Genomic DNA, 25,373 nt, shown 5'->3' on the forward strand with positions numbered 1-25,373 from the left:
CACGTCAGCAAGCAGTACTGCCTCTATCCTGCTAAGGAGTCTTCCTTTTGCAGCAAGAGTGCTCCTAGCTGCCCTGTTAAACCAGTTCTTACCCTCAAATCACCTCACTCACACAGATCCCTAGAGACATGCGCTGTATACTTCATATGCAGCTTGAACAAAGTGTTCAGATGCTGCGTAGAGAAGGAATAAGCACCCATAACCCAAGAAAACCCACACAAAAGTTAAGTATATGTGTTTTATACACACACATATATATATATGTATGTATAATCAAAGCCCATTCTCTGTTCTGTAGCTTAATACATTATTATGTAGAGAAGTCCTCAGCTACTTAGCGAATCTAATGATCCACAAACTTTACAAAATTACCTCTGGGGAAAATACACAAAACCATATATACTGTTTTATGATTACTAATTATTGACACAATTTAATTCCAAGATAAGTAGACATTTGAGTCCTTCAGATCTCTAAAATAGTAATTTCTCTGGTTTTTCTTTTTAAGCCATATAGGCTGTAATTTTTAAGCCATGGGCTGTATTTTTATCTATAATAGGAAACAGCAAAAACTAAATCAGAAGGACAAAAATGAGCATGTCATTCTTATTAGTCTGCATGCAGCATGTCTCCAAGTCCCCTGGTCAGTTACAGGATGCAGTGGACGTTTTACTAGTATGAACTTTATTTGGTTATCCCATACCAGTAAGCAGTAGGAAAGACCTCAACCTTGTCAAAGAAACTCTTTGCTAGAGAAAGTTTTGTGAAACATTTCTCTTTACTCCAAGTATTCCTTCAGGCTTTCTCTGATTTAATTTTCAGCCAGCTGCTCCTTCATGTAGGCATCCATTTTGACCAGCCATTAAAACCCAAGGTTATGTTCAATGGAAACAGTAGCTAAAGCTGAAAAGAATGTCATATGTATACTCTAGTATTTCAGATCATGCTTTCACGTCAACTCCCCCAGAAGATTTTCATAGATACTTAACAAAGAAATAAGCCTGTGAGTCTCTGAGCAAGATCCTGAAGGAAGATGCAGAAACAAATGGCCCCTAATGCTCTACTCAGTCTGAAAGGAAAGACAAAAACTATTAAAAAAGGATTGCTATTCACTCCTACATTTTATTGACAGGAAAAATAAATATCACTAACACACATCTCAGCAAAATGTTTATCGATGTATTTCTTGATTCTACACAAAGAAACTCCTTTACTAAAGGAAAAAAGGCTACTTTGGTCTAATCCATCTTGAATAAGAGAATCATAACAAGGAGATACTATTAGTGATGTCAGTCATCTCCTCCCTTCTAATCAAAAAACTAAGTACAAGGGTCTTGTTTAATACTGGATATTTATTTTTGGTAGACCTTTTTCTGTGGCTTAAAGCCAAGACAAATTCATGTTCTCAACAATGATATTGACAGACTGTTAGCCATGGACCACCAGAGATGCAGCTAGATTCACAGGTAGCTGCCCCCATTGCTGAAATGGAGAAATAAATTCCTGAATAGCAGATTTTCAGCGTGAGGCTTCATCTTGCAGAGGTTATCTTTTCTTATCCATGAAATTGGGTATTCTCTATATTGGGCCAAACAAGACATAAAAGTCACTCAAGACTACCAATGACTTGCCTGAAGAGTTCACAAAAACAAGACACGCAACTCAAACTCTGTTAGACAGTAGTTCTATCTATAACAACTACATGCTTGGCAAAGAATTATATGCAGGCTGGGATATCCTAGCACTTGAATTTGGGCCAGATTTTGCTTTTGGCTGGGCATATGGTTGGAGTGGCACAGAAACGGAAATCAGAGTTAGACTTGCCTATCAGGGAGCACACTGTGTCAGAATTTGTTGAAATACCTCACAGTCTAATATACCTTATTCTTAACTTAAAAGGAAATTTAAACTGCTGATATTACACTACCCCCTAATTATTTACTATGAAGATGAGATGCAGTCATTACCAAGCTACACAAACATTCGAATATCATTTCACTGCTTAGAAATCAAATACATATAACTATGACAAAACCTGGTTAAAAGATTCCACAATCCAATTTCAACAAAATATGAAGCACACAGTAGCTCATTTCTCCCTATGTCTAATTAAACAAACATATCTTCAATGCTGTACATGTCCCGGCACAGATTGTTTTTAAAAAGCTAAACTTGAGGCCATCGGCCAGTTATTCTCTTCAGATCCTTTTTTTTTTTTTTAAATAATCTGCATAAATCAATACTACAGGATTGCTTCACAAGCCAAGTATAGACGAGACTCCAACCAGAAATACCAATCCCTCTTTTTAAACCTATCCGAACTTTGAACTCCCAGGTTGAAAAGCAGCTTTGCACAAGCTACTGTATTGCATACATTACCTGTTAATATTGTGTCTCCACCCAAAAAAAAGTCAATATTTTACTTTCTTTGAAGGGAAAAAAACTGTTGGTTTTGTCCCTCAATTCAGAACTGAGGTTTTCCAAGCTTTAATCCACGCTTATAAATAAATCAACTAATTAAGAAGTCAGATAAGAAGTAAGAATATGCTCAGTGACATTCTTCAGAGATCACATTTTGAGATTAATCTGCAATGAATCTTGAATATAAGGCTTGTAGAATTCTATTTTTACCAAGTTTATCCTTGTGATATGAAATACAGTTTCGCACTTTTCAAGATTAAAGTTCCAATGTTTATATTAGCAAAAGTGTTTAGGATAAAACTAGTTTTAAAAATACTAAGCTATGAATCTACCACGTTTGGACACATCATACCATTAAAAAAAATAAGTAGACAGCAAACATACACTATTAATACAACAGCTGGGAAAGAGAATAATTTTTAGTCTTATTAAAATGCATGCAAAATTATTTCTATTAAAAACATTAAAAGCTTTTAAAATTTAAGAGTTGGTTTGCATCATCCTTCTCAAGAAAACAAAGCCTTAATTTATACTTCTGAATATACATATGAATTTGTCATTTAAGTCAATAGGGCAAATCATATTCTTAATATTAAACACATGCATAAAAATTTTCATGACATGCCTTACACAAGGAATAAAATATTATATAATTATAATTCCATAAGCCCATTCTAGGCAAAAAGCGACACCAATCTAACAACTTCTCAAACACCTTTAAGCAGAATCATGTTTTTCTACAGTAAAACACAAACTCTAGACCAAATTTCTCCTGGCTCTATAGGTGCAAATGCATTTACAGGTTCATTCACTTAACGGCTTTTATTATCTGCTGATAAATCCAAAGAAATTTATCGAAAACCTGTCTCCCCTAAAACTTATAGATGAACCAATTCAGGAGGGTTTCTACAACTGGACCACAGGCTGAAGTCACAGTGCACAGCATACAAAAAAAGACAATCATATTTTCTTTTGATTTCCAATCTGTTCTGGCACAGTTTCTGCACACATTTCTTTTTCTACAGTTTCTGCATGTATTTCTCACAATACCTTAATTTCCCAGGAATTTCTCTGCCTCATCATCCATGAATCAGTTTTCCCTCTACCTTTCCTTCTTATTCAGCACAAAGCAAATATTGAGGAGGAAACTATTATTGTCAAAACTTTTAACAAAACTTTAAAGGAAAAAAGAAGAAACAGCCATGAACAACTTATTGCTTTTAGGGTACTTCAGCTAGGTATGCTCCTCCATCAGTAATTTTTACCAGTAGACAGCAAGAGATATTTTAATCCGGTATCCTCACATTGTTTTGTTAAAACCATCCTTCCACTCACAATACTTCTCAAGCTTAAATGATTTTTTCATTCAGGTTTAAGCTATGTCAGTGAAAGTTGAATTTGGCTCTAACGAGCATAAAAAGAGAAGTACAACACATCAACTTGACTATGGTATGGCTCCCACATTCATTATTCTTTACTAAAAAAGACAAAACCAGAAAGAGACAAATCAGAACATGAATTTGAAAAGTTTGTGCTAAAATACTTGGAGCCCAAAACCACAGATTGTGATTCACAGATCACAGACTGTGCAAATAATTGTATTTATGTCTTATATCAAACTCCATCAATATTTAGACAATGTAGGTGCTGGTTATTGATTCACAGCAAATGCTTGCTTTCCTAAACTAGTGCCCATGCTTCAGCACCATAACATGCAACAATGTAGCAGCAGCATATCATACCTCCTAAAGACAAACCAATCTGGGCAGCAAACATTTTTTTTTTTCTCCTTTTAAAAACAAAACAAACCCAACAAACAAAGAAGGAAAAAAAAAAAAACCAAACCCACACACACACACAAAAAACAACAAAAAAAAAAAAAAAAAAAATCACACACCTGACAGCACACACATACCCGAATTAAAATTTGAATGTTATCTCTGACTTTGACTACCTCTCCAGCAAAAAGAGCAGCACAGTGCAAGGATTTCCAGAGATTTTTATGCCACTGTTCTTGAAAAACTCAATGCAGTTGTGTATGCCTGAAATAACTGATCTCTTACAAGTGCTGCTCTCTGAATAGCATCTTCTGTCTCTCAAGGCGATGTGCAATCAAACTTTACTTAGAATATGCACAGGAGATGACAAGAGTTTACTACAGACATTCATATCTTTAAAAAGTTATCTCCACCAAGCTACAGCAGGACTCAGAACACACATGCTGACAAAATGCAAATTAAAAAACTCACTTAATTTGAAAACTGATAAAGTATATGTATGGAGCACATTCTTATGTAACATCTTTTTTATTGATTAAAAAATTTATATTGCCAGAAGGAATTCTGTAAGACAGACTTCTGCAAAAATATCTCTCTCTAATAAAGGGACATAAACATAACACAAATGTTCTGCATTTCTACTGGCTTTCAAAAATACAATGGGGACCAAGAATTTTATTCAGTAAGAATACCCCAACTCCTCAAAGAATTGTTCTGTGTAAGTAAATGCATGGAGCAGTGAGGGAGCAGAAACATATTTTAGGCATTGTTTACATACAGCTCTTAAACATCTATTTAATTCAATGACTCTGGAGATCTGAATGATACTTAGACTTCAATAAAACCTAATTTTAAAGTATTATTGTATATATACATATATACTTCTATCAGACTTAAACAGCAAGTAAAACTGCCAGTATACTTAAGTTCACAACGCTGAATTTCTTAGCCTTTTAGGATTCTACATGAGACAGCTATGTTTAAAGGTCCAGACCTATAAGGACTATTCTGCAAGCACACATTACACTTCATTGCAACATATACCATTGAATGGGAAGAAATCACAACAAACCCCTTGGACTGTTGTCATCCTTTTCTGCATTATTTCATTGATATTCTTGATGTTTTCGACTCTGACTGTATTAATTTTCAGAGTTACAGGGTGCTTATTTTTTTTCTTTTTTCTTTTATGACTTCAGTCAACAACACACAGAACAATTTAGGAGAATCATCAAGCAAGTTTTTTTGCTAGAGGGAACAAAGTGACAATACGTGTTCCAAAACATGTCAAAGGTACGTGAGTAAGAAAGGTGTGGTCTGCTTCAGCTAGTTACAACATTCAGACTTTCAGAGCCAAGGCAGCTGCAATGCTAGTGGCACAACCAGCATTCCTACTTTTTGAAAAGTGCTTAGCTCTGCCAGGCTGTAACGTATTGTACAGAGTTGCCATTCTGTTTAATGTTTGACTCCAACTATTCTCAGGTGCCCACATCTAGAAATATTTAATAATCCACAGCTTAGTTTTGTTCTAAATATCTGCATAACAAATCTTCAGTAATTAAACTATATGAGAAACAAAGGACAGAAATGTAATTACTGTATAAAAATGACACTAAAATCACAGTTACACTGAAAACCATTGAGTATTTTATAGAGAAACACAATGGGTCTCCAGAGAAAATGTTCCCCCACTTGAGTACACAGCCTATAAGCAAGCATTTAATTTTCTCAAGGGCTGCTGTTACCATGATTCCACAAAAGCATCTATTATAAACTAACAAAAAGAATAAAACCACTTTGAAATTCTACCTAAAACTGCTATTGCTTTATTTCGGCCTTTTAGAAGAGCAACTTGTATTCAGTACAGCTAAGCACTGAGCACCACTACAGTTAAGAGGGTTTAGAATACCCACAACTTTGCAGATAAGAACCTAAGCTTTATAAGCAACTGTCTGTTTTTCATCACTTAGTTATTTCTTATAAAGAAAAGCCCTGTTATTAAGGTTCACTGCTTTAAAAAAAATTGCATTCAACCAGCTGACCTTACCTTTGAAATCACAAGCAGTACAATTGCTTTAGACCTTCACAATTTTAGCAATAAAGTTCTCAACATTTCATGGATTACAATAGCATTCACAATGCAACTTGATGAAGTCAATTACAGCTTTCTCACTCTTTTTACTTTCTGTTTAACTACTAAAAAGCCATGACACAAACCTGGGTCCACGTGTCTAGAATTTCTTCTAATTCCATTTGTTCTTTTCTGCAGAACAAAAATGCAAATGGAGGATATGAATAAACATGTTTTCATGTAGGCACACTGCACTCCTGACATTCCCACAATCTACTAGGCAAAGCTGGTTTTCTTATTTCCCCCCAACCACCACCACAATTATCTTTATCTTGTAGAAAGATCATATTTTGAAAAATATACTTAGTAATGTAGACAGTTTTTCATATATTCCATTTTTTCTGATGCTAGGCTCAAAAGATTCTTAGTCCATAGCAGGTTTGCTCATACATCCGCATCTTTTGATACCAAGAACAGGGGTTTCTTTAAATCATTTATGAATAGGATAGGGGAAAACACACAGCTTGGCACTATCTGCCCCAGATAATGTCCACAAACATTGAAGTATTAAAGAAATGTAAGCTGCTTTGATAAGGTCAAAACTTTCGCTATTACTGCTTTGTACTTAAGGTAGCTAAAATTTCCTATGGAATTCTTAATTTTCTTGTTTTCTGGGCAAGTACTTAAATATATTTAGTAACTCGCCTCCCTCTTTTTTTAGATTTAGATAAACCAAAACTGTGTGAATTCAGAAACTCCCCTACAGGACTGAATTTTATTTTTTTTTAATGTATTATATACACTAAGACACTTACATGGATCCCTGACAATTTAAATGTGAAATAACACATATCTGTGAACTACTGATCTGCTTTTGCAAACTTGTTTTAACTGGTAGCTTGCATGAAAATTCATGCATTTATTTATTTTTTAATCAAACCAAGCAGAGAAAAGCATGTTGCATAACAAAGGGAACAATTAGGTTGCTCTGATTTACTTGCAGTTGATATAAGCTGATGCAGGACACACACTGAGGCAAGCCAGAAAGCAGTAACCTGAGGCACAACTTAGCCCTTTAGCAAGCTGGCAAAATCAAAAGCTTGGTATAAAAACAGCTTTCAAACTCCTGAGTCTCTGGATACACTCTCTCTGTACCCCGCAATTCTAATTTAAGAAAGGATGCAAGTTTTTTTCATCTGCAGTGGGAAGTAGAAAAATTTAAAACTGCTGCTACAGTGAAGGTAATATTAATGAATAAAAACAAAAGCCTCATTTGTATCCTAGATATTTAATTTTAAATGTAGGCTGTATTGCTGATAAGGATTGATGCAGAGTGGCAAGTAACCACAGAATTGCATAGGAGAGGGAAAGGGGCAGGAATAAGAAAAGCAAGCACAAAGGAAGATCAAAAAAAAATGTAATTGAAATGAAAAAAATAATAATAATTCTGTGATAACATAAATTATATACATTAAAGGACCAGATAGAAATAATTCTCATACTGCATGAATACATGCTCAATATCTTGAAATATTAGTGCAGTACCAGTAGATTTTATTCCATTACTACTATGAAAACTAAATAGAGATAGATCCAAATCTATGCTCAAGTTTACTTCTGCACAGAGAGAATTAAAGCAGGCACTTAAACAAGAGTCTTGGTAAAAATAAAAGCAATTCTGATGTTTTAGGTTGACTCAATAGTCAATTGCAAATCAATAGCTCTAGAAAGGAAACCATTTTTTCCCCACAAAAAAACATTTACGAATCAAGCTAGGGGGTGAGAAGCCAAGGAGGAAGATGGATTAGATACATCTAGTGTATATATTCTCTTCGTCCAGCCACAGTATGTTCACCACAGTTAGCTTTAGTGGGTCTGGCAACCTCATCCACAAGACCAAGTAAGCAATATGTTTATGAGTCCCAGCACTGCAAGTATTAGGCTGTACCTTTTATATGTTAGAGTGCCCTTACTTAGCAGGTATTTCTAGGCACAGGCATGAAAAGCTGGGCAGCACAGGGCAGGAGACACGGCTGAGGGAGCAGTGAGGAGAGCAGGCAGGCAGCAGTGCCTCAGGCATGGTCTGTGGTGGACAGCCGTGCAGCCCTCTGTTCACCCATAGCTGCTCCCAGGCCACCATGCCCTTCTGGAGGCCAGCAGCCAGGGAGCTCACCAGAGGGTGCCAAGGGTCACGGTAACACGAAAACAGCTCACACATCACCATGCACAGATGTGGTCAGCCCTGCCCATGAATCCCCCTTCACCAGTCATGTCAGCAATAACATCCTTCCAATTCCTTCACCTGTTTTAGTGATAGCATCAAATACACAACACACTGAGAGAAGCAATATACACACTCATATGTTGCTAATAAGCAGCATATCATTTAAGCAGTTTAAGCAATTTATTACCATAAACTCATCTAAAATAAACACTGGAAACTACTTGATGTTACATTTGAATCACAACCTCTCCTTTGTCAGAAGTGACAGACAAAACCCAGCTGCTATGCCCTTCGGTACTATAGTGGAAAGGCACCAGGAGTTGGGGAGAAAATATCCCAGGGTAGCTTACAGCATTCTTGGCCTGACAGTAAGGTACACTATGTGCACCATGGTAGCTTCTCTGTACAGTGCCCATTTTACCATTCTCTACAGACTATACAAACTCCATAATCACTGGCTGGATAGCTCTAAAGCAACTAAAGTCTTTTTAGATGAAGAGGCAAACACTGCCCTGCTGATCCTTCATCACCCCGCAGTCTGGCATGGCAAAGATTGATACACTAGCATGTTACTCCAGCAGGACTCACTAGTATTTAAAAAGAAAAATGAGAGACTACTTTTAACTACTACCAGATTTGGTCTAGGAAAAGTAAGGATCTAGACACCAGCTGTGAAGCAGTGTATGTTTTCTACCTGTAACTTAAAAAAAACAACTAATCTCTACCCCTTCCAGTGCTGTCAGCACCTAAGCCATACCAAGTGAAAATTAACTCGCACTTTGAACAGAATACATTTATATTTAATTATGAATCCACTGTTTTTTAGACAATTTCTATTTCCCACCACCCTAAAGAAATCTGTTGTTAAACACAGAAGAAAACATACCTGCTCCAACATAAGTAAGGAGTTCTTATGTCACCAACAAAATAAACATTACATGTAAAGGAAAAAAATCCTTACCTCGTGTTTCAGGTTCCCGTGTTCTGAAACATAAGTAAAAATTGGCATTATTGGCAATTGTAAATTGTACGCTGTTTATATAGCAATCTTAGTGTGTGCTGTGCTGCATTACAGAAACACCGCTGCCTTCTTGCTCTACCTGATACCTGCAGCCGCCCCAGCAGCCCAGGGGTGTTGTGCAAACCCTGCTCTGCTCTCCTCCCCGCCCTTCAGTCCTGTGCTGAGCCGGCCGGGAAGGCTCCCCGCTGCCAGCTCTGCTGCACTTCCCAGCGGTGGCACAGCAATCCACACTTCATGAACTTTTTGAAAATACTTTTTAAATATTGAATTGTTGCAAATTCAAAAGCTGTCGTTTGCTGCAAGTCGAGTTCACACCTTTTCTTGTCTCTGTCTTTCCATCGCATGGCAATGTATATCAAGATAATATGTATACCTTTAGCTTCAAAATTTTTTCTATTTTCTGTCTTTAAGATTAAGCATTGCACTGGTATACCACAAACTGAAGCCATTGGTGTTTCAAATGCCTCTCTTTCTATGAATTCACTTGTATTATTTAAAAATGAGGAAAAAAAATATACAGTCCTGTGGATGATCAGGACTGCATCAAGACAATAACATTTTCACACACACACCCCACCACTTATCACAAAAGACATAAAATGGGTATTTTCTACATTTTTTTCTATGTATGATCTGGTAATAGGTATTTGGGTATATGCTAGATTTTGGTTCTGTGCCTTATCAAACCATACACAGCTGTATTTACCTGCGTGTGCTCTAGCACTGCACATACTGCTGAGGCAAAGCACACACATGCCAGGTCTGTACTTCATCACATTTGAAAACTTTTACCGTAGTATCTTGCAAACAATAAGCCATATTCAGAGTAAATCAAGTAAAAAGCTTTAACTGCACGTAGGTTTTGTTCTGCTTGGTAAATAAATAAATAAATAAATAAATAATGAAAATTGCATTAAACAGTAAAGTGTGGGAAAAATAATCTTTGGCTTTTAGATTTTTTATGCAAAGATGATAAAGGCATGCTGAGACTGAGCACGCCAGCTCAAGACTCTGGGCTGGGCCAGGGAAGCACAGCCTGTTTACCACTGGCAGAGCTCTCTTCTCACGTACACTTTCAGTCACTGTTTCCTCTCATATAGTGTGCCAAAGACACACCATCCTGTCATCCTCAATAAACACTTTTATGATTACAACCTTTCCAAAGGTATTAATTAGCATTTGTAAAGTGAGCAAAGAGAAGAAAAATAAGCCAGCCCCCAAAGGAAAAGATGCAGATACACTATTGAGGCTTCCTAAGGAGCCTGAGGGAATTAGTTGCCTAAATGCTGCTCACATTCAATATAATTTTGATATTTACTTTGGCAATTTGATATGCCAGTCAGGATTTTTGCCAAAATCTGAATAAAGTCACCTTTTCGAATGTTTCAGCTCAGCATTGTAAATGACCACATATGAAGGGAAGTCACTTAGGTAAGTACTTGCAGGGGGTGCTAAACTTCAAATCCAGACTTAGAGGTTTTCTGTTGGGGTTGGGTTTTTGTTTCCTTGTGTTTTGTTTTTGTTTTTTAACAGCCTATGTTTAGTTCAGCAGATCTTTTATCCAAAAAGTGAAATGGAATTCTATCCTCCAATGGGAAGAATTGAATCTGATTTGTTGATTGCAGCATCCCAAAACTTTTCATAATAAATAATTAAGAAACTAATTGATTAGTTTTCAAAAATTAGATTCAATAGATCACTACATAGGCAGCTAATAAGTACACCTGATAATTTGTATAAAATAAAATTCATTAAAAGGAAAGGAGGGAGGTTGGAAAAAATGCCCCAAACTTTGGTAACACTGAGGGACCAAAATGTCATTTATGACCTCACTATTAACATATCAGGAAAAATATATAGTATCTCTATTTCCACCTAAAAGCCTATCAAAAAATTACTTATGCTTATCTTGTTATTTCACTACAGTTTAAATACTCCTGTATTTCAGGATATTCCTTACTGAATTATGTGAATTGCTTCCTCATGAGAGATCTTCTTTTCATATGTTACACAAGTACAAGAGGAAAAAAAATCCAAACATTATTTCTATTTTTAGGGAAAAAAATAAAGATGTCTGAGGATATCCACCAACAGATATTTTACACATGACAATTTTAATTAAAGCTCCTGCTCATCACCAATGTGCCAGTGAAATTACTGAGTTCTCAGTTCTGACAGCAAGCTACTTTTATTGCCATAGTTCAGCACAATTTTTAGGGTTTTTGCTTATTCACTCAGGCCATGATACCATTGGGTCACATTTGGATAATTATATTTTACTACAAAAGCAAAAGGATCAACAGCTGGCCTCAATAAGTGAGGGAGCACAGAACGGAAAATGGGAATAAGCTGCTCCTCAGGGATGCAACAGAGCAGCTGGATTTACATGCTAACTAAATGGAGAATAAATAAAAAGGATCCGTAGTGAACTACTCACCTTCCTATTTTAAAAGAAAATTCAAAATATTTAAAATGCAGGAACTATAAAGCAAGCCACTTTGAAGGAGCTGTGGGACTACCTGCTCCTTACCGGTCATTTAGCCAGTCACTGCATAATCAAAACAAAAGCAAATCATGACCTAGAAGTACCATAGTGCAGGACTCTGCAAAAAATATCAAGCCCCCTGCGTGACTTCTGTTCAGGTTGAGTAAGGATGGTTAGTTACACAATACAGCACAACCTTTATTGCAGTTAAATACAAAGTGTCAATAACTCCAATGAATATTCTGGAATTTGAGCATTTACTTGTCAATTCTCTTGACGTGATAGGTTTGAAGGAGAGCCAGTAATTTCGCAACTATTGATCAAGCCAGCAAAAAGGTAAACAGTGAAAGCTGCTGGTTTCTTTTCAGATGTCAAAAATACACGCTTTTCATGAATGATCTCTAATGTGCTGTAGCAAGCAATTATTACATAAACAGCATGGATTATATTACTGGGCATAAACATCAGCATGTGAAAGCAACTCTAAACTTGACCCAGTCATATGATAACGCTTACTTTCAAGTTCATCACACAGTTGAAGAAACTTCTTTTCAAAGAAGTACTTTTTCAAATGGAATTATCCAAAGGAGAAAGGAGCCATGCATAAGTTAACTAAAAATTACTATTAAAATGCCCAGTTAATGTTTTTCTAATCCATTTACTCCCCAGTGAGACATACTTCTAACATTCCCTGGGTACAGCAATATAAAGTAGAAAATTTTGCGGGTTTGGCATGATATTTAAAATATTAAAAACATTTTCAGAGTCTAGAACCATATCTATGTACATATATATGAACCATCTAATATTCAGTAATCTGTGGAACCAGCAAATATTTGCCCAAAAACACTTAATCAGGCAGACTTGGAAAAATTACAACCTGGCAATAGAAATCAATTGTTAGTTCTGCTGGTTTAAGCTAGAAAACAGACTGCAATTCTGTGGCATGTTCTGGGCAGAATGATACTGTTTTATCAGTCCTGAAGACTTCTGCAAAAATTGCAAGGGCCACAGAATAGCCTGTACAATGACAGCAGGAACTTATCCTTTTGTCTACTAAAAGTGTGTCTTACTCATGCTTACTTAACTATTCCCAAAAGAAAACCCTTCCATCAAAAAGAAGAGCTTCACTAGATAAGTAAAATTGTCCTGTGCCTTGAAATAAGACATAGAAATGCAGTTGAGAAGCCAGAAGAGGTAGAAAGAGAAGAAGAGATCCCCACATCAGCCACCACAGAAAGACCACCACATATGTCCTTGTAAACAGCCCTGACAGAAAATACGTCTGTACGTTTTATAATCAATGTGATTTAGGATTTCATAAGGCCTTGTGTTTAAGGCTGCACAGACTTCACTAGAACATTAGCAAAAAAGAGGGGGCATGGAGGATTTCAAGTCAAAGAAAAATTAAGCGATAGGGCATAGAAGTAAAATATGTTAAGACACAGAGGACTACTTGAGCTTGTACAGGGCAGCATTTCAGGGGAAAAAAAGTTAAATCATTAATGACAGAAATAAGCTCAGAAAATTTCAACTAGCGCTGCTGATTTATAGCAAGAGCAGGAACAATAAAAAAATCAAGAGACAAATGCAGACGTTTTCTTCTATTTATTAATTCAACTGATTAATTCTGCATCTATTATCACTGTAACTTCTACAGTCTGTTTAACTGTCCTTCTTTGAAGCAAAACATCTGAAGAGCTGACATATGTTTGTGTATAAAGCATAGCATGACAACACAGCAATTTATCTTCAGATTTTGTCAATGTTTCTCTCATAAGTGTATCATCTAAATCTGACACTTGTTAAATTTGTCATTCTAAAGCTTTCATCTGTCTTCGGATGCCTTTTGAATTTTCACAAACTGACTTGGAATGAAATCAAAAGAGATTTAATCCACTCAGGGAGGTTCTAAGCATCATTTCAGAACAGCTAGCAAAAGTATTTGGTCAGGGATCTAAAAAGAAAACAAAATCTTTAACTGTACAAAACCAGGAAATGTTGAGAAAAACTAAAATGCCTTTAAGAAACCTAATGGTATATTCTCATTGCAGTGTTTTGAATTCTGATCACCTCTTTTCAAATAGACTTCTAGAAATAGACCCACAGAATAGGAAAGAAAATTGTGGTAGAGAAAAAGTTCCACTTATGAAGACATAATAGAAAAAATTTAAGACTAATCAATTCAGAGAGTATACATATCTGAAGTCTCGAGGAGTTATAAAATAATTTATCATATAGAAGCAGCCAGTCAAGGCTTCCACTGACTCTTCTCACAAAAAGCCACGAAGTCACAGATTAAACTAAAAAGGTAAAAAAGTCAAACATAACACAGATAAGATATGCAACCTATGAAAACAAACAACAAAAAAACAACCAAACAAACAAAGCCAAACAAAAAAAAAAAATCTTCAGAACTCACTGTTCCAAAACTCCTGAAACACAGTCAGGTTTTTCTACCAACAAAAATTGGGAAGCTATGCAAAAGCTTTATTAAGATGTAAAAACTCTTAGAACTCCAAAAATGCAAGATGAAAGTTTAACAGGATTAAGAAAGTAATATCATATGAGGGCACTGACTACCACACAAAGAATTTACTCTTTACTGTGAAGCATCTGGAATCAACCATTACCAAAATGACAGAATACCAGATTAAACAAACCACACATATATCATGGTGTATGTATACATACATATATATATATATGTATGTATGTATGTATGTATTCCATGTCTGTGGCTGTAACTAATACCACATGACTGGGAAATAATGACGTCCAGTTTCCTAAAAGGACAGTTGTATTTTATGTCCATTATACCCTGTGATAAAGGCTGTAATAGTCCCATAGAAACAAAAGAAATATATAGCAATACAATAAATAGCCCAGGCATTTTGCTACTGTAGAAGCATTCTGGCTATGCTCCACAACTTCTCAGCTAATAGCACTCTCAGGCCACCTTTGGTAATTTCCCCACAGGAGCACCACTAGAAAAAATTAATTTATCATAAATTAATTTCTCTAAAGATTTCAAAAGAAAAAGATTCAAAATGAAATCTATTTTAGAATTTTGTGCATGCAGAGCATATTATTTCCACAAAATGCAATAAAAATGCTAAATTTTACATGATTTGTGTTGGAAGGCACCTGAAAGATCATGTAGTTCCAACTCCCTCCCATGAAGAGGGACAGACACCTTCCACTAGGCCAGGTTGGTTAATCAATTCCTTTAATAATATTTCATAACTTAACAAGCATGGCAGATACCTTATGGGAGGCACAATTTCTAAGCATAGCTCTGGAAAAGTGAAAACAGCTCCAGAAAATCATTCATACGTAAGTTGCAAAACCAGTATTTAAAAAAGTCTGAATTGTCCCATCCCCGTCTGGACCATATGGGGAAGCAGTAACTGGTAAAGCTCCTCCTCTTTAACCTCTCCTTACTCAGTGCACATTACGAATGGGCAGCACTGCTCAAACAATAACACTTCTTTCTTTGAAAAGGCAAAAGATGGAATAAAGGCAATGAAAATGGAAAACAGTAGAGAAAAATCTCAAGATTTCCCTTCGTACTCCAAACGAGTAACAATGAGGGCCAAAGTCCCTCACCAGGCAGAAAAAGGACACATTTTCAGCAAAGTGGGCAAAAACATTTACCGTTTCCCTACTCAATTCATTCATAGAGCCAGGGGGAGAATAGCAGGAATTGTAATTCAGAGTTTGTTTCTGCAGCTATGATATACCCTCAGAGCAGGCTGTAAGGAAGCCACAGCCTAGCATTTTCTGTCATTTTGCCTTAGGAGCAGGTGGAAGATAGACAAATCTTCTACCTTCTACTACAGCTACAGAAAACTGGGAGCCTTTGCAGAGAAGAAAAATAGACTGAAAAGGAGAAGGTTCAAGAGATTGCAGAGAGCAGAACACCTGGGCATAAGCTCACCATACAACACAAAAGAGAATCTTAACAATCCAGTTGCTTCAAATTTCACTAATGAAAGATTCAGCACAGTATCATTTTACAAAAATCAGGGCAAAATAACAATCTGCTCCTTTGAAGTTGTAAAATGATAACTTATTCTATTTATGAAGAAGCAGACGTGGTTTAGGGGGGAGTTACGGGGGTTTGGTTTGGAGGTTTTTTTTGGGGGGCAGGGTTTCTCACTCCCCCCACCCCCCTTTAATTTGTTCCCTCTAGCAAGTGCACAACTTAAGCATATATGCAGGAAAACTACAAGAAGTCAGACTCTGTGTTATCTAGGTATTTATGGTCAGTCTTGTTTTGCACCATATGTGTCCACTGATCTTTACAAAGGAACAGAAAGATAAGCTCCTGCCTCCTGGGTTGCCAGCTATCCTATTAAAATAAAAACTACAAAAGCAATTAAAACAGAAGGCGCAAAAAGAAAGAAAAAAGTATAAGTAGGGGTGGTTTACACCAGGGAAGATACACCTCTTGTGAAGACGACTGTTTGTTTTTCCACTCTATTTATTCAAATGTAATTGCTATAAAATATTCAAATTTTAATTGAATTTTAAATGTTTTCTTTAGGTTATCTGTAGGGGGTTATATGAAAAACCTGTGTTTTCAATGAAAAATACTGTGGTTGCTTGTACAGTTTTTCCATCTACCAAATATTATTTGTCCAAGTTCTCCACAGATAAGCAATCTAAGGGCTATGAAAACCATGCCAGCCTATACACCAAAGATTAGGTAAAGGGTGCCAATACCTTTATAGTTAGCTGAGAATAGTCACCAGTTAATGAAGGTCACAGGTAAGATGGTTGAGTGTTGAAGAATTAGGCTGTAGGCATTTTTACAGAGGTTTGATTCCTCTCCTTAACTGTGTATTGAAGTTCAAGCTGAGTTGCAGGCTCATTGATATGCATTGAGAGTGCATCAATCTGGTAGGCAGAAGCCTGTTGGTTTAGGCATCTAGCTCCTAACTAGAGTTTTGTGGAATCAAGACTCATCTGTCTAGATAAGGTCCTACCTTAATTAAAGCATCTGGGTTGCATTTGGGAGATGCAGGTTAGTATCCTGTGGATCTTAGCAGAAACTAAGAGCGTTTAACTCTTGTTTAAGGCTTTGAAGGCATTTGATTTACATTATTCTAAGTTTCTATGTGGTGGTAAAGAATGTAGGAGAGAGTGATAGGAGATAAAGAAGTGAGGATGGCAACTAGGGTGTTAGTTGCCTCATTAACGTGTCATTTTATTTGGTTTAAGGAGTTGGGTGGGAGCGTAATTGTTGAGCAGTATGTGAGGCGGAAGTAAAAGAGTAATCCTAAAGCATGGAATTATTGTGGCTGTTGTGGTTATTTCTTGCTCAGTGAGTTCTTGAATGATAAGCCATTTGGGCAGACTTGGATCATAGTATGAAAAAAATCACCAATACAGAAAAGCAACTGAGAAAACTAAGTTCACTAACTGCACCAGAAAGTCAGTACCTGCCATTCTGATGATTTCATGAAAGAATGAGGCAAGCAAATAGCACAGTGAGACAAAAGCCAAGTAGAAGTCAGGGAGTAACACAAACAGGGACAAAAACATGAACAAGCTTATACCATTTTGGAAGGACCAAAAAGTTAGAGGCAAAACTCTTGAAACAGCATCTTACTGAAGAGCAGTGAAGGAAGCCATGATGTAATTCAAGCAGTGGGAGAGAGATTATCTCTGCAACAGCATTTGCAAAGACTGTATATAGTAATGTCAAAAATAAAATAACCCAATGGAGGAGGTTGCAGTAGCTTATGTGAGATATGCAAGAAACTTCACAAACTATTATGAAATAATTCTAGAAGGGATTGTACATTCTAGAAAGGATTTTAGAGAAGTCAGAAGGACAACTAATTAGAAACTTTGCCAACATATACAACTACACTTTCCAGAAATCTTCATGCGTTCTTCCTACAGCTTTTCTCTTTGAAATACATTCGAACAATAGGAATTTAACTGTATTAATGGGGAGGGAAATTCAAGGGTGAGAATACATATGTTTGTCAGTTGTGTCCCCCATCCCATCAGCACCAAATCATCTCTAGAAAGAAGAAAGACTAATTAAGAACCCAGACAGAGGCAAGAATCAAAAACACTACCGTTATGTGACTTAGCTGGCTGGAGCATAATAAACTCACTGCCACGTACACGGAATAGGTACACGGAAGGGTGACAAATGATGAGAGCCAGCATTTGGCATTAGCAGTGGGAGATCCAGAGATGTCAGAAAAAGAGTTACAGATATAATACTGAGCAGAAAGGAGAGAGTTCAAATTTTAAGTCATCTGAGGGAGACCAAATGGTAGCTAAAGTCAGAGTTCTTCAGGTCCCAAATAGTAGAAGAAGAATCGGGAAGTGCAAAGTGACAACAGCTAGGGAAGAAACCCAGACTACAGGAATTGATTAAAAGAAGAGGAAAAAAATGATTCTTAGATGTGGGAAGTAAAGAACCATCAATCACCTTTTTGTGAATATTGTGAGTGGACAGAAACCATGGAAACCAAAGAGATGAAAGAGGAAGCTGAGGCAAGACAAACAAACAGCTTAAGAGCTGAGAGGAAAATATGAAAATTGACATAGACAAAAAGGGAGAACCGCAAGGATGATAGATGATATGCCATACAGTAGGTGTTACATGTGAGCAGTCTATGATTAAAACGAGAGCAATTCCTTGCTGTATAGGACATTGACGAAGAAATTGGGTTTGACCTATAACAGTTCTGTCCTGCTTTTGAACATTTCAATTTAGCAGCAATAAAAATCCCTATGAATTCTAAATGCAACTCTAATTGTGCTTATAAATGGTAGTTTCACAAGTGTATATGTTACAATAAACACAGATTAGAGGTAAATTAAACCTTAATTATATCTAGCAAGTTTTATGTCCTAATTAAAAATAGTATTCTAACAATAAAAATGACTTACCACCTGAATTAGCCCTGCCACAATTGTCTAATCTTCCTAAACATTCTTTGTGTGCTCCAGCTCCACACTTAGAACATAAATAGCCTTGATAAAATGTTCCCCTGTAAAATAAAATTGGGTAGTGATACATTAGAGTGATAAATTCCACACATAAAGGAAATAAGAGACATGGCAGACGGTATTAGAAGTCATTTGCTGTTCTGCATAATAATAATCCTTAAAGACTCAAGAGAAAGTGATGAGTGACAAGCTGCTCATCTGCTTTAAAATCAAAACCAGATAGTTCTTCTGGACTACTTGTAGAATAACAATCTCTATTTCAATTTAGCCCAAAGCAACTTAGGCTAAGTATGTCTAGTACACCTGAAATTTCACCATTACATATCTATCCTACTATAGATAAACAGTTTGTTTCATCTCAATGGCAATTTGCCTAGATGCCGTGAAAAATAAGATCCATTTCAAGAGAGTTGTGAGTTTGAATATATATTTAAGCATTGAGGAATTTATAGGCTATATTGCAAATTTTTTAACTTTAAATTTGTTCATAAAAAAAGGGGGGATAGAAAAAAGCTGCTAAATAATGAGTCACTTTTCTTACTCTAAATGTACTTAATGTACTCAATACAACTTAGATAACCAGGGACATGTCTATATAACACAAGATAGCACTTTGAGATACCCAAGCTATCTTCAAGCAACCGGCATGCCTATGCAGAGCAATGCATTATGTGGCCTGTATACTGAAAGACAGCTCTTTCTCAGCAAGAGCTGTTAGTGAAGTATCAGAGACACAGTGACTCAAATATACTACTTCAAATTCAGAAATTAGCCCTGCTTACAAAGAAATCCTACAACTTAAAAATCTTACCTCAGAAGCATCTGACAGACTTTGCAAGACGTCACACGACTGAAGGTATGCATTTTGAACTCATGAAAGCTTGTATCTGCATAGTCTGGCCGTATATTTGATCTAAAAAAGAAAAAAAAAAATGCCAAATACAATCTGCTTTAAACCAATGAAATATAAAACACAACACAGCATTCACAGCAGGAAAATTGAATCCATGAACTACTAGTCTTATTTATATTGTAATGTTTTTTACAGAATTAAACCGGAAACATGGACTTCACCACACAGATTGAAAGAAAATCTGAATTATGATACTATGCAGACCTGGTCCTTAAAATGCACCCTGTAACTACCTTAGTTGTCACAATAATTAGAAAACAACACATCAAAATAAACAGCATCTGGTTTTTATTGTTCAAGTAATTAGGATCATTTTATAAAAAACATTCACTTTTTCATTCTCAAATATTTTATTATGTGGATGTACAAGGAAGAGCAACTCATACTGAGAACCACCTCATTTGAAGAGATGAGCAGGAAATTCAGGACAATTAAATCACAGTTATGCAGGAATACACTGAATAACACAAGTGTTTTCACAATCAACTAGGAAATACTTACTGGGTTTGGCTAGTCTTTCTTAAATGCATTGCCCAATGCCTACAGCTGTTGCTACACACACATAAATAAAATAGAAGATAACTATTCACACTGCTAAGATACCACCCACACCACTGTCAGGCTTATATCCAAAGATCAAATTCATATACAAAGGACTGGCCCATTACTGTACTGTTTATCCTCCCTACTCATCCCTTTTTAAAGCGGGAGTATATTTTTAAAATGACCCACTCATCATTTTGTTGCACTGGTGACTGTTTGCAAGTTTATTTAAACTTTATTAAGTGAACCCTTCAATTTTTTCTGTCATATTCCACATTTCCAGGACTGGGGGAGCGGGGTGGGGTGGTGTTCAATTGATTTTTTTGTTGTTATTCAATAACATCCTCAAACTAGCTTAACATTTTCAAAAACAGTAACACTAAAATGCTAGGTGCATTATTTAATATTAAAGTAGACTATCAGACAAGAAAAAAAATATTTATTAATTTTTAAATATTTATATAGGAATGCTTAGGATACCATAAATTTATTGTATTTTTCTTGCAAAAGCATAGGAACATGCCCATGCACAGGAATCAAAACAGAAAAAAATTCCTGAGGGTAGGAATTCAAGAATCTATGACACTCAAAGGAAAGACCAACCACAATTTTTTGCAACACGTAAAACTTAAAATTCATGCATTAGAAATACTTAATAGATAAGTTTCTTTTATATGTATTATAAATAACTTGTAGACTAAAACACAGACCAGCCACAAATTGCAATGAAACATAAACATCGGCAATAATGCAATCATCAGTCTATCCAGGACTGAATGAAAAGGCTTATGAAAAAAAGCCCCATTCAAAAGAATCTATTTAAGTACCTAATGTCATAAAGGTCAGTCTTCTAATTCACCTGCTGAAAATGAATGTGCTGAAAACTAAACTGTACTCAAAAAGCAAATGGGATTTCACTTTTATGCTTGAGAATAACCCTACACTCGGTACTGTTTTAACTACCTCATTCATGTCTCTCCTTCAGCTCTGATATGCAAGATGTCAGTACCAAAACTCCTGCTAACTAAAATGAGCATGGATACTACCATTACAGCAAGAAGGTACAGGTATCAGGATAAACAATAATCTTAAAAAAAGTAAAGAATGCTTTAAACAAAGAGAAAAATGTATTATACATTTTGGGGTTGTTAACTCTGCAGAGCAAAGCCTATATTTTACATGTTAGTCAAGGGGCTGCTAAAACCTCTTAGACTATGTAATTAACTATGGACAATCCTGAAAATTCCCTAGAACAAATTACTGTACTTACACTCCCATTTAGTTGACCATTTGGTTCAGACCAGGATAGCTTGCAAAACCATGTCCAAAAAAAAAAAAAAACACCACAAAAAAAAAAACCCAAAACCAAAAACATCAGCCTAATGTGTAGAGACTCATCAGATCTTAAATCATCTCAAACTAATCCTAACCACCTGACCAATTTTCAAGAAAAATCAAAGAAAAAAATCCATTCATTTAATCTTCAAAAATAAGCATAATGGATGAAAAAATTGACAACTGCATACAGACAGTTGTTTAACACAAGCATATTGCTAGATAACTTCCTTTCGTATATAAAAATTCTCCTCTTCTTTCAAGCTGTCTTCCACAAAGACTGAAATACATGAACTACTGAAAGTATATCTCCTATTAGCAGAACAAAGATGATACACTGTGTTCATTCTTCTTTACATTAGAAGTAATATTTGAGTTTCTTTATATTTTGTAAAGCCATCCAGTTTCATTTTATAGTACTTAATAGCAAAAGGTATTCTTGAGATGAAAAAAAGCATAGTGCTAAAATGGCAAAGAATGAAGCTGTGCCTCACAAAAGAGCTGTCACAAGACCTTCCACCTTTCAACATAAGTTGTTTCATTGCACCTATCGGCTAAACTATTGGATTACAATGTCCTAAACAAGACAGCACATTTATGCAGATAAACAGACTTACAACTTCAGCTCTCTATTGTATGCTAAAATTTGAATACATTTGTCCTAATTGCATAAGAAGAAGAATACAAAACTGAAAACATGTAATACAAGATAAATTTTGGAAACCATCTCCACACTATTGTTATAAAAATTCAAACATTCTGAAGCAACTTCTGTGGCTAACATTAGGAAAATCTAATTTAGGACTTAAATTGTGTTCCTTCCCCATCACAGTGGAACAGTCACCAGTCAAGCCCTCACAGGCCCCTCAGTCTTCCTTCCACAACAACCTCTACTATGGGGTGCACCAGGCTTACTGAAAATGAAATGTTTATCTATTTCTGCTGTTGAACAGTCTTGATGAATGGCCAGAGCAGGAAGTCACACATATATGGGGAATACTTGATCTGAGCTAAATAATAACAGAGAACATGTTCTTCATTTCATGATAAAACTTTTATTTTTACATAGTCTTTTATTTTTACAAGCAATGTGGGGAGTCAAAAGTAGTTTCTCTTCCTCTCTTCTACTTTTTCCTCAGGCTGTTTTAACTCCTACACTCTATCAGAGACAAAATGTCAGGATACAGAGTGAATCCGTAATTAGGAAAATTTTTCCAGTTCTCTCCTCAGTTCAGGAACAGAGTTTTTGTAAGGGGCAACCATGAGTGCGCTCTTCTGCCCAGTGCTAGATCCCCATAACCTGGTTTACTCCAGTTGCTATAGCAACGTCCTTGGACTGCCCCTGAGCCTTTTGAGTAAAGCTTTCTCTTTCCAAGTTACTTGTAGAATATTAGTCACACTGGGACCAATTCACTGCTACGCCACCAACCCAGACACCTACAGGTGCTTGTCGTGCTCATCTCCATCATTTGGACATACAATTCTCATCTCTGCAGCAGTCATCAAAGCCACCGTTCAAGGAGCAGAATGACCATCTCCTTCAGTCAATCCTGCATCTCTGAACAGATCTTTTGTCTGTAAAGATTGCAGAGTTCAGCATAGAAAAAGAGTTATCCAAATATCTTATTTGATTGCCCTTGATATCATCAGACGTCAGAGCACTCCATTTTTGCTGACCTTGTGCACGTGAAAGATACACCTTTTACAAATGCTTCTCCATGTTTTCAGTTCCACTTCATTCTATTGACTCTTAATTCCAAGAAGAATAAATTGATCATAGGCCAACTCTGCCTTCAGCTATCCGCATAATACACCACCTTTATAAATGGTGTCACAAAGTGTCATGCTATCAAGTCTCCCACAAGCTTTTTCAGTGTGAATTTATTCTAGTAATAATCTCCGTCTAGATTAATGGCACAGTTGACCAGAGAGTAATGCTATAGATTGCGCAAAATCATCTTGTCAGACAAGACATCTGGATGCCTATTCCTATAGAACAGGGAATAAACTTTCTCTACTATTCTGCCTGAAAATATCAAAATAATTGTGTAGATAAATGAAAATGAAACCATTTAAGCTGGTTTTCTAACACTCCTATAGCAGTTGGAATAACTTGGTTAATTCTTAACCCTCAGGGCACAAATATGTCACAATCAAAACAGCAATTATTAAGCAAAATCAAAACAATGAACCCTGGCAATCTTGACATATCCAGTATAAGTTCTATATATCATTTTACAAAACTGAACTTGGATCTTTCTGGGTCTAAAGAATTTCCAGGATGTATACTACAATGAAAAGTGAATATCATCAATATGAAGCAGCTTAGATGGGATTTGTTACTGTCATTTCCTTAATGAAAACCATGTTCTGAAGAGAGAACTTTAAGATCGGAATGTGCCTGTATAGCAATAGCACACAACAGGCATTTGGTTACCTTACAGTAACAATTCAATTTTATATTAACATTCTTACATTCATGTTTGTTTCAAAGAAAAGCTATACAGAGTACCTTTCACAAGAGGTTGGACAAAACAAATTAATTATAATTTCTTCAGCAGGCCAGGCACAAATATTATTTCTTGTACTGTCAGTTTAAACTTCCTCTACACAGTTATGGCTTCCAAAATAAAATGAACCAGGAAAACTACTAAACTTTTGGCCCCAAAACTCTAAGTTAACTCTCTGCTAAATATGTAATTGCTACAGATAATGTGACCCAAGAAAATAAATAACAGGCTAAGATAGTTTACTTTAGCTCTATAGCTCCTCCCTCCTACTTTGACATATGGAGAATAAGTGCATTAAAATGGAAGTCAAAAAGGGCCATATTTCTAAAGATACAAACATTGAAAAAATCCTTATTTCACAAATTTTAACATAATGAGTACATCTTCCCTTGCTTGTTTTGCCCTTCAGATGTTTCAGTATTAGCCTTTAAGAACTAATGTCTCAGGTTTGTTTTGCATTGACATATTACTGGAAGTCTACTGGCTGCCAAATTTAACAAAAGTATAACAAAAGGATAGAGTACTGCATTGATGAAATTAATTAAATTCTTATGGCAAGTTTAAATTTTATATAGGAATTAATGGAATGAAGGCACACTTCCTCTACTGAAAAAGAGCACACAAATGAGAAGAGGTGATATTACAAAAACGCAGAGTAGAAGCAATTAGAATCTGCTGGCTTTGACTCCTGGTTAGAGGTGTCAATCTCAAAGCACAGCACTAGCAACAAGAATGTATTGAGCAGCAGACAGTACTGGAAATCTACCATCTTGTTCGCTTCACATTCCACAAGGAGTTAAAGGAAATAAACTTTGTAACACAGCACAAAGAAAAATTCTCCTCCTCTTTTTACTCTAAGTCTATTTACTATTATCTTTAATGCTACCAGTTAGAAACTGCAGTTTAAATAACCTGCCTGAAAGGTCCAGTGCTGTCCTCCACTAGTGATCACTTCTGTCTTTCTTGCTGTATTTTGAGGGCTATTTCTTTTAATTGTTTCCTTGGCAGCTCTTCAATACTACTTTGATTTCAGCAATTAAGACCTTCCTTAGGTCTCAGCCATTGAAAAGGTGTTGCTTATATCCATTATA

At 36.0% G+C, this 25,373-nt stretch overlaps 1 protein-coding gene across 1 annotated transcript in view; it reads right to left on the bottom strand.

The window, feature by feature from the left end:
• The window catches only part of VAV3 (vav 3 guanine nucleotide exchange factor), a gene marked incomplete at its 5' end in the record, with an annotated part of 88,488 nt that overhangs the window by 44,090 nt on the left and 19,025 nt on the right, over positions 1-25,373 (bottom strand). Inside the window, 4 exons of the mRNA XM_010017628.1 lie at positions 6,417-6,462; positions 9,456-9,478; positions 18,922-19,022; positions 19,793-19,894. Coding sequence (XP_010015930.1) covers positions 6,417-6,462; positions 9,456-9,478; positions 18,922-19,022; positions 19,793-19,894 — 272 coding nt within the window. The remainder of the gene's footprint in view (positions 1-6,416; positions 6,463-9,455; positions 9,479-18,921; positions 19,023-19,792; positions 19,895-25,373) is intronic.

Source organism: Nestor notabilis, unplaced genomic scaffold (assembly GCF_000696875.1).
Source record: "Nestor notabilis isolate BGI_N333 unplaced genomic scaffold, ASM69687v1 scaffold7277, whole genome shotgun sequence".
In the NCBI taxonomy this organism is placed as follows: Eukaryota; Metazoa; Chordata; class Aves; order Psittaciformes; family Psittacidae; genus Nestor; species Nestor notabilis.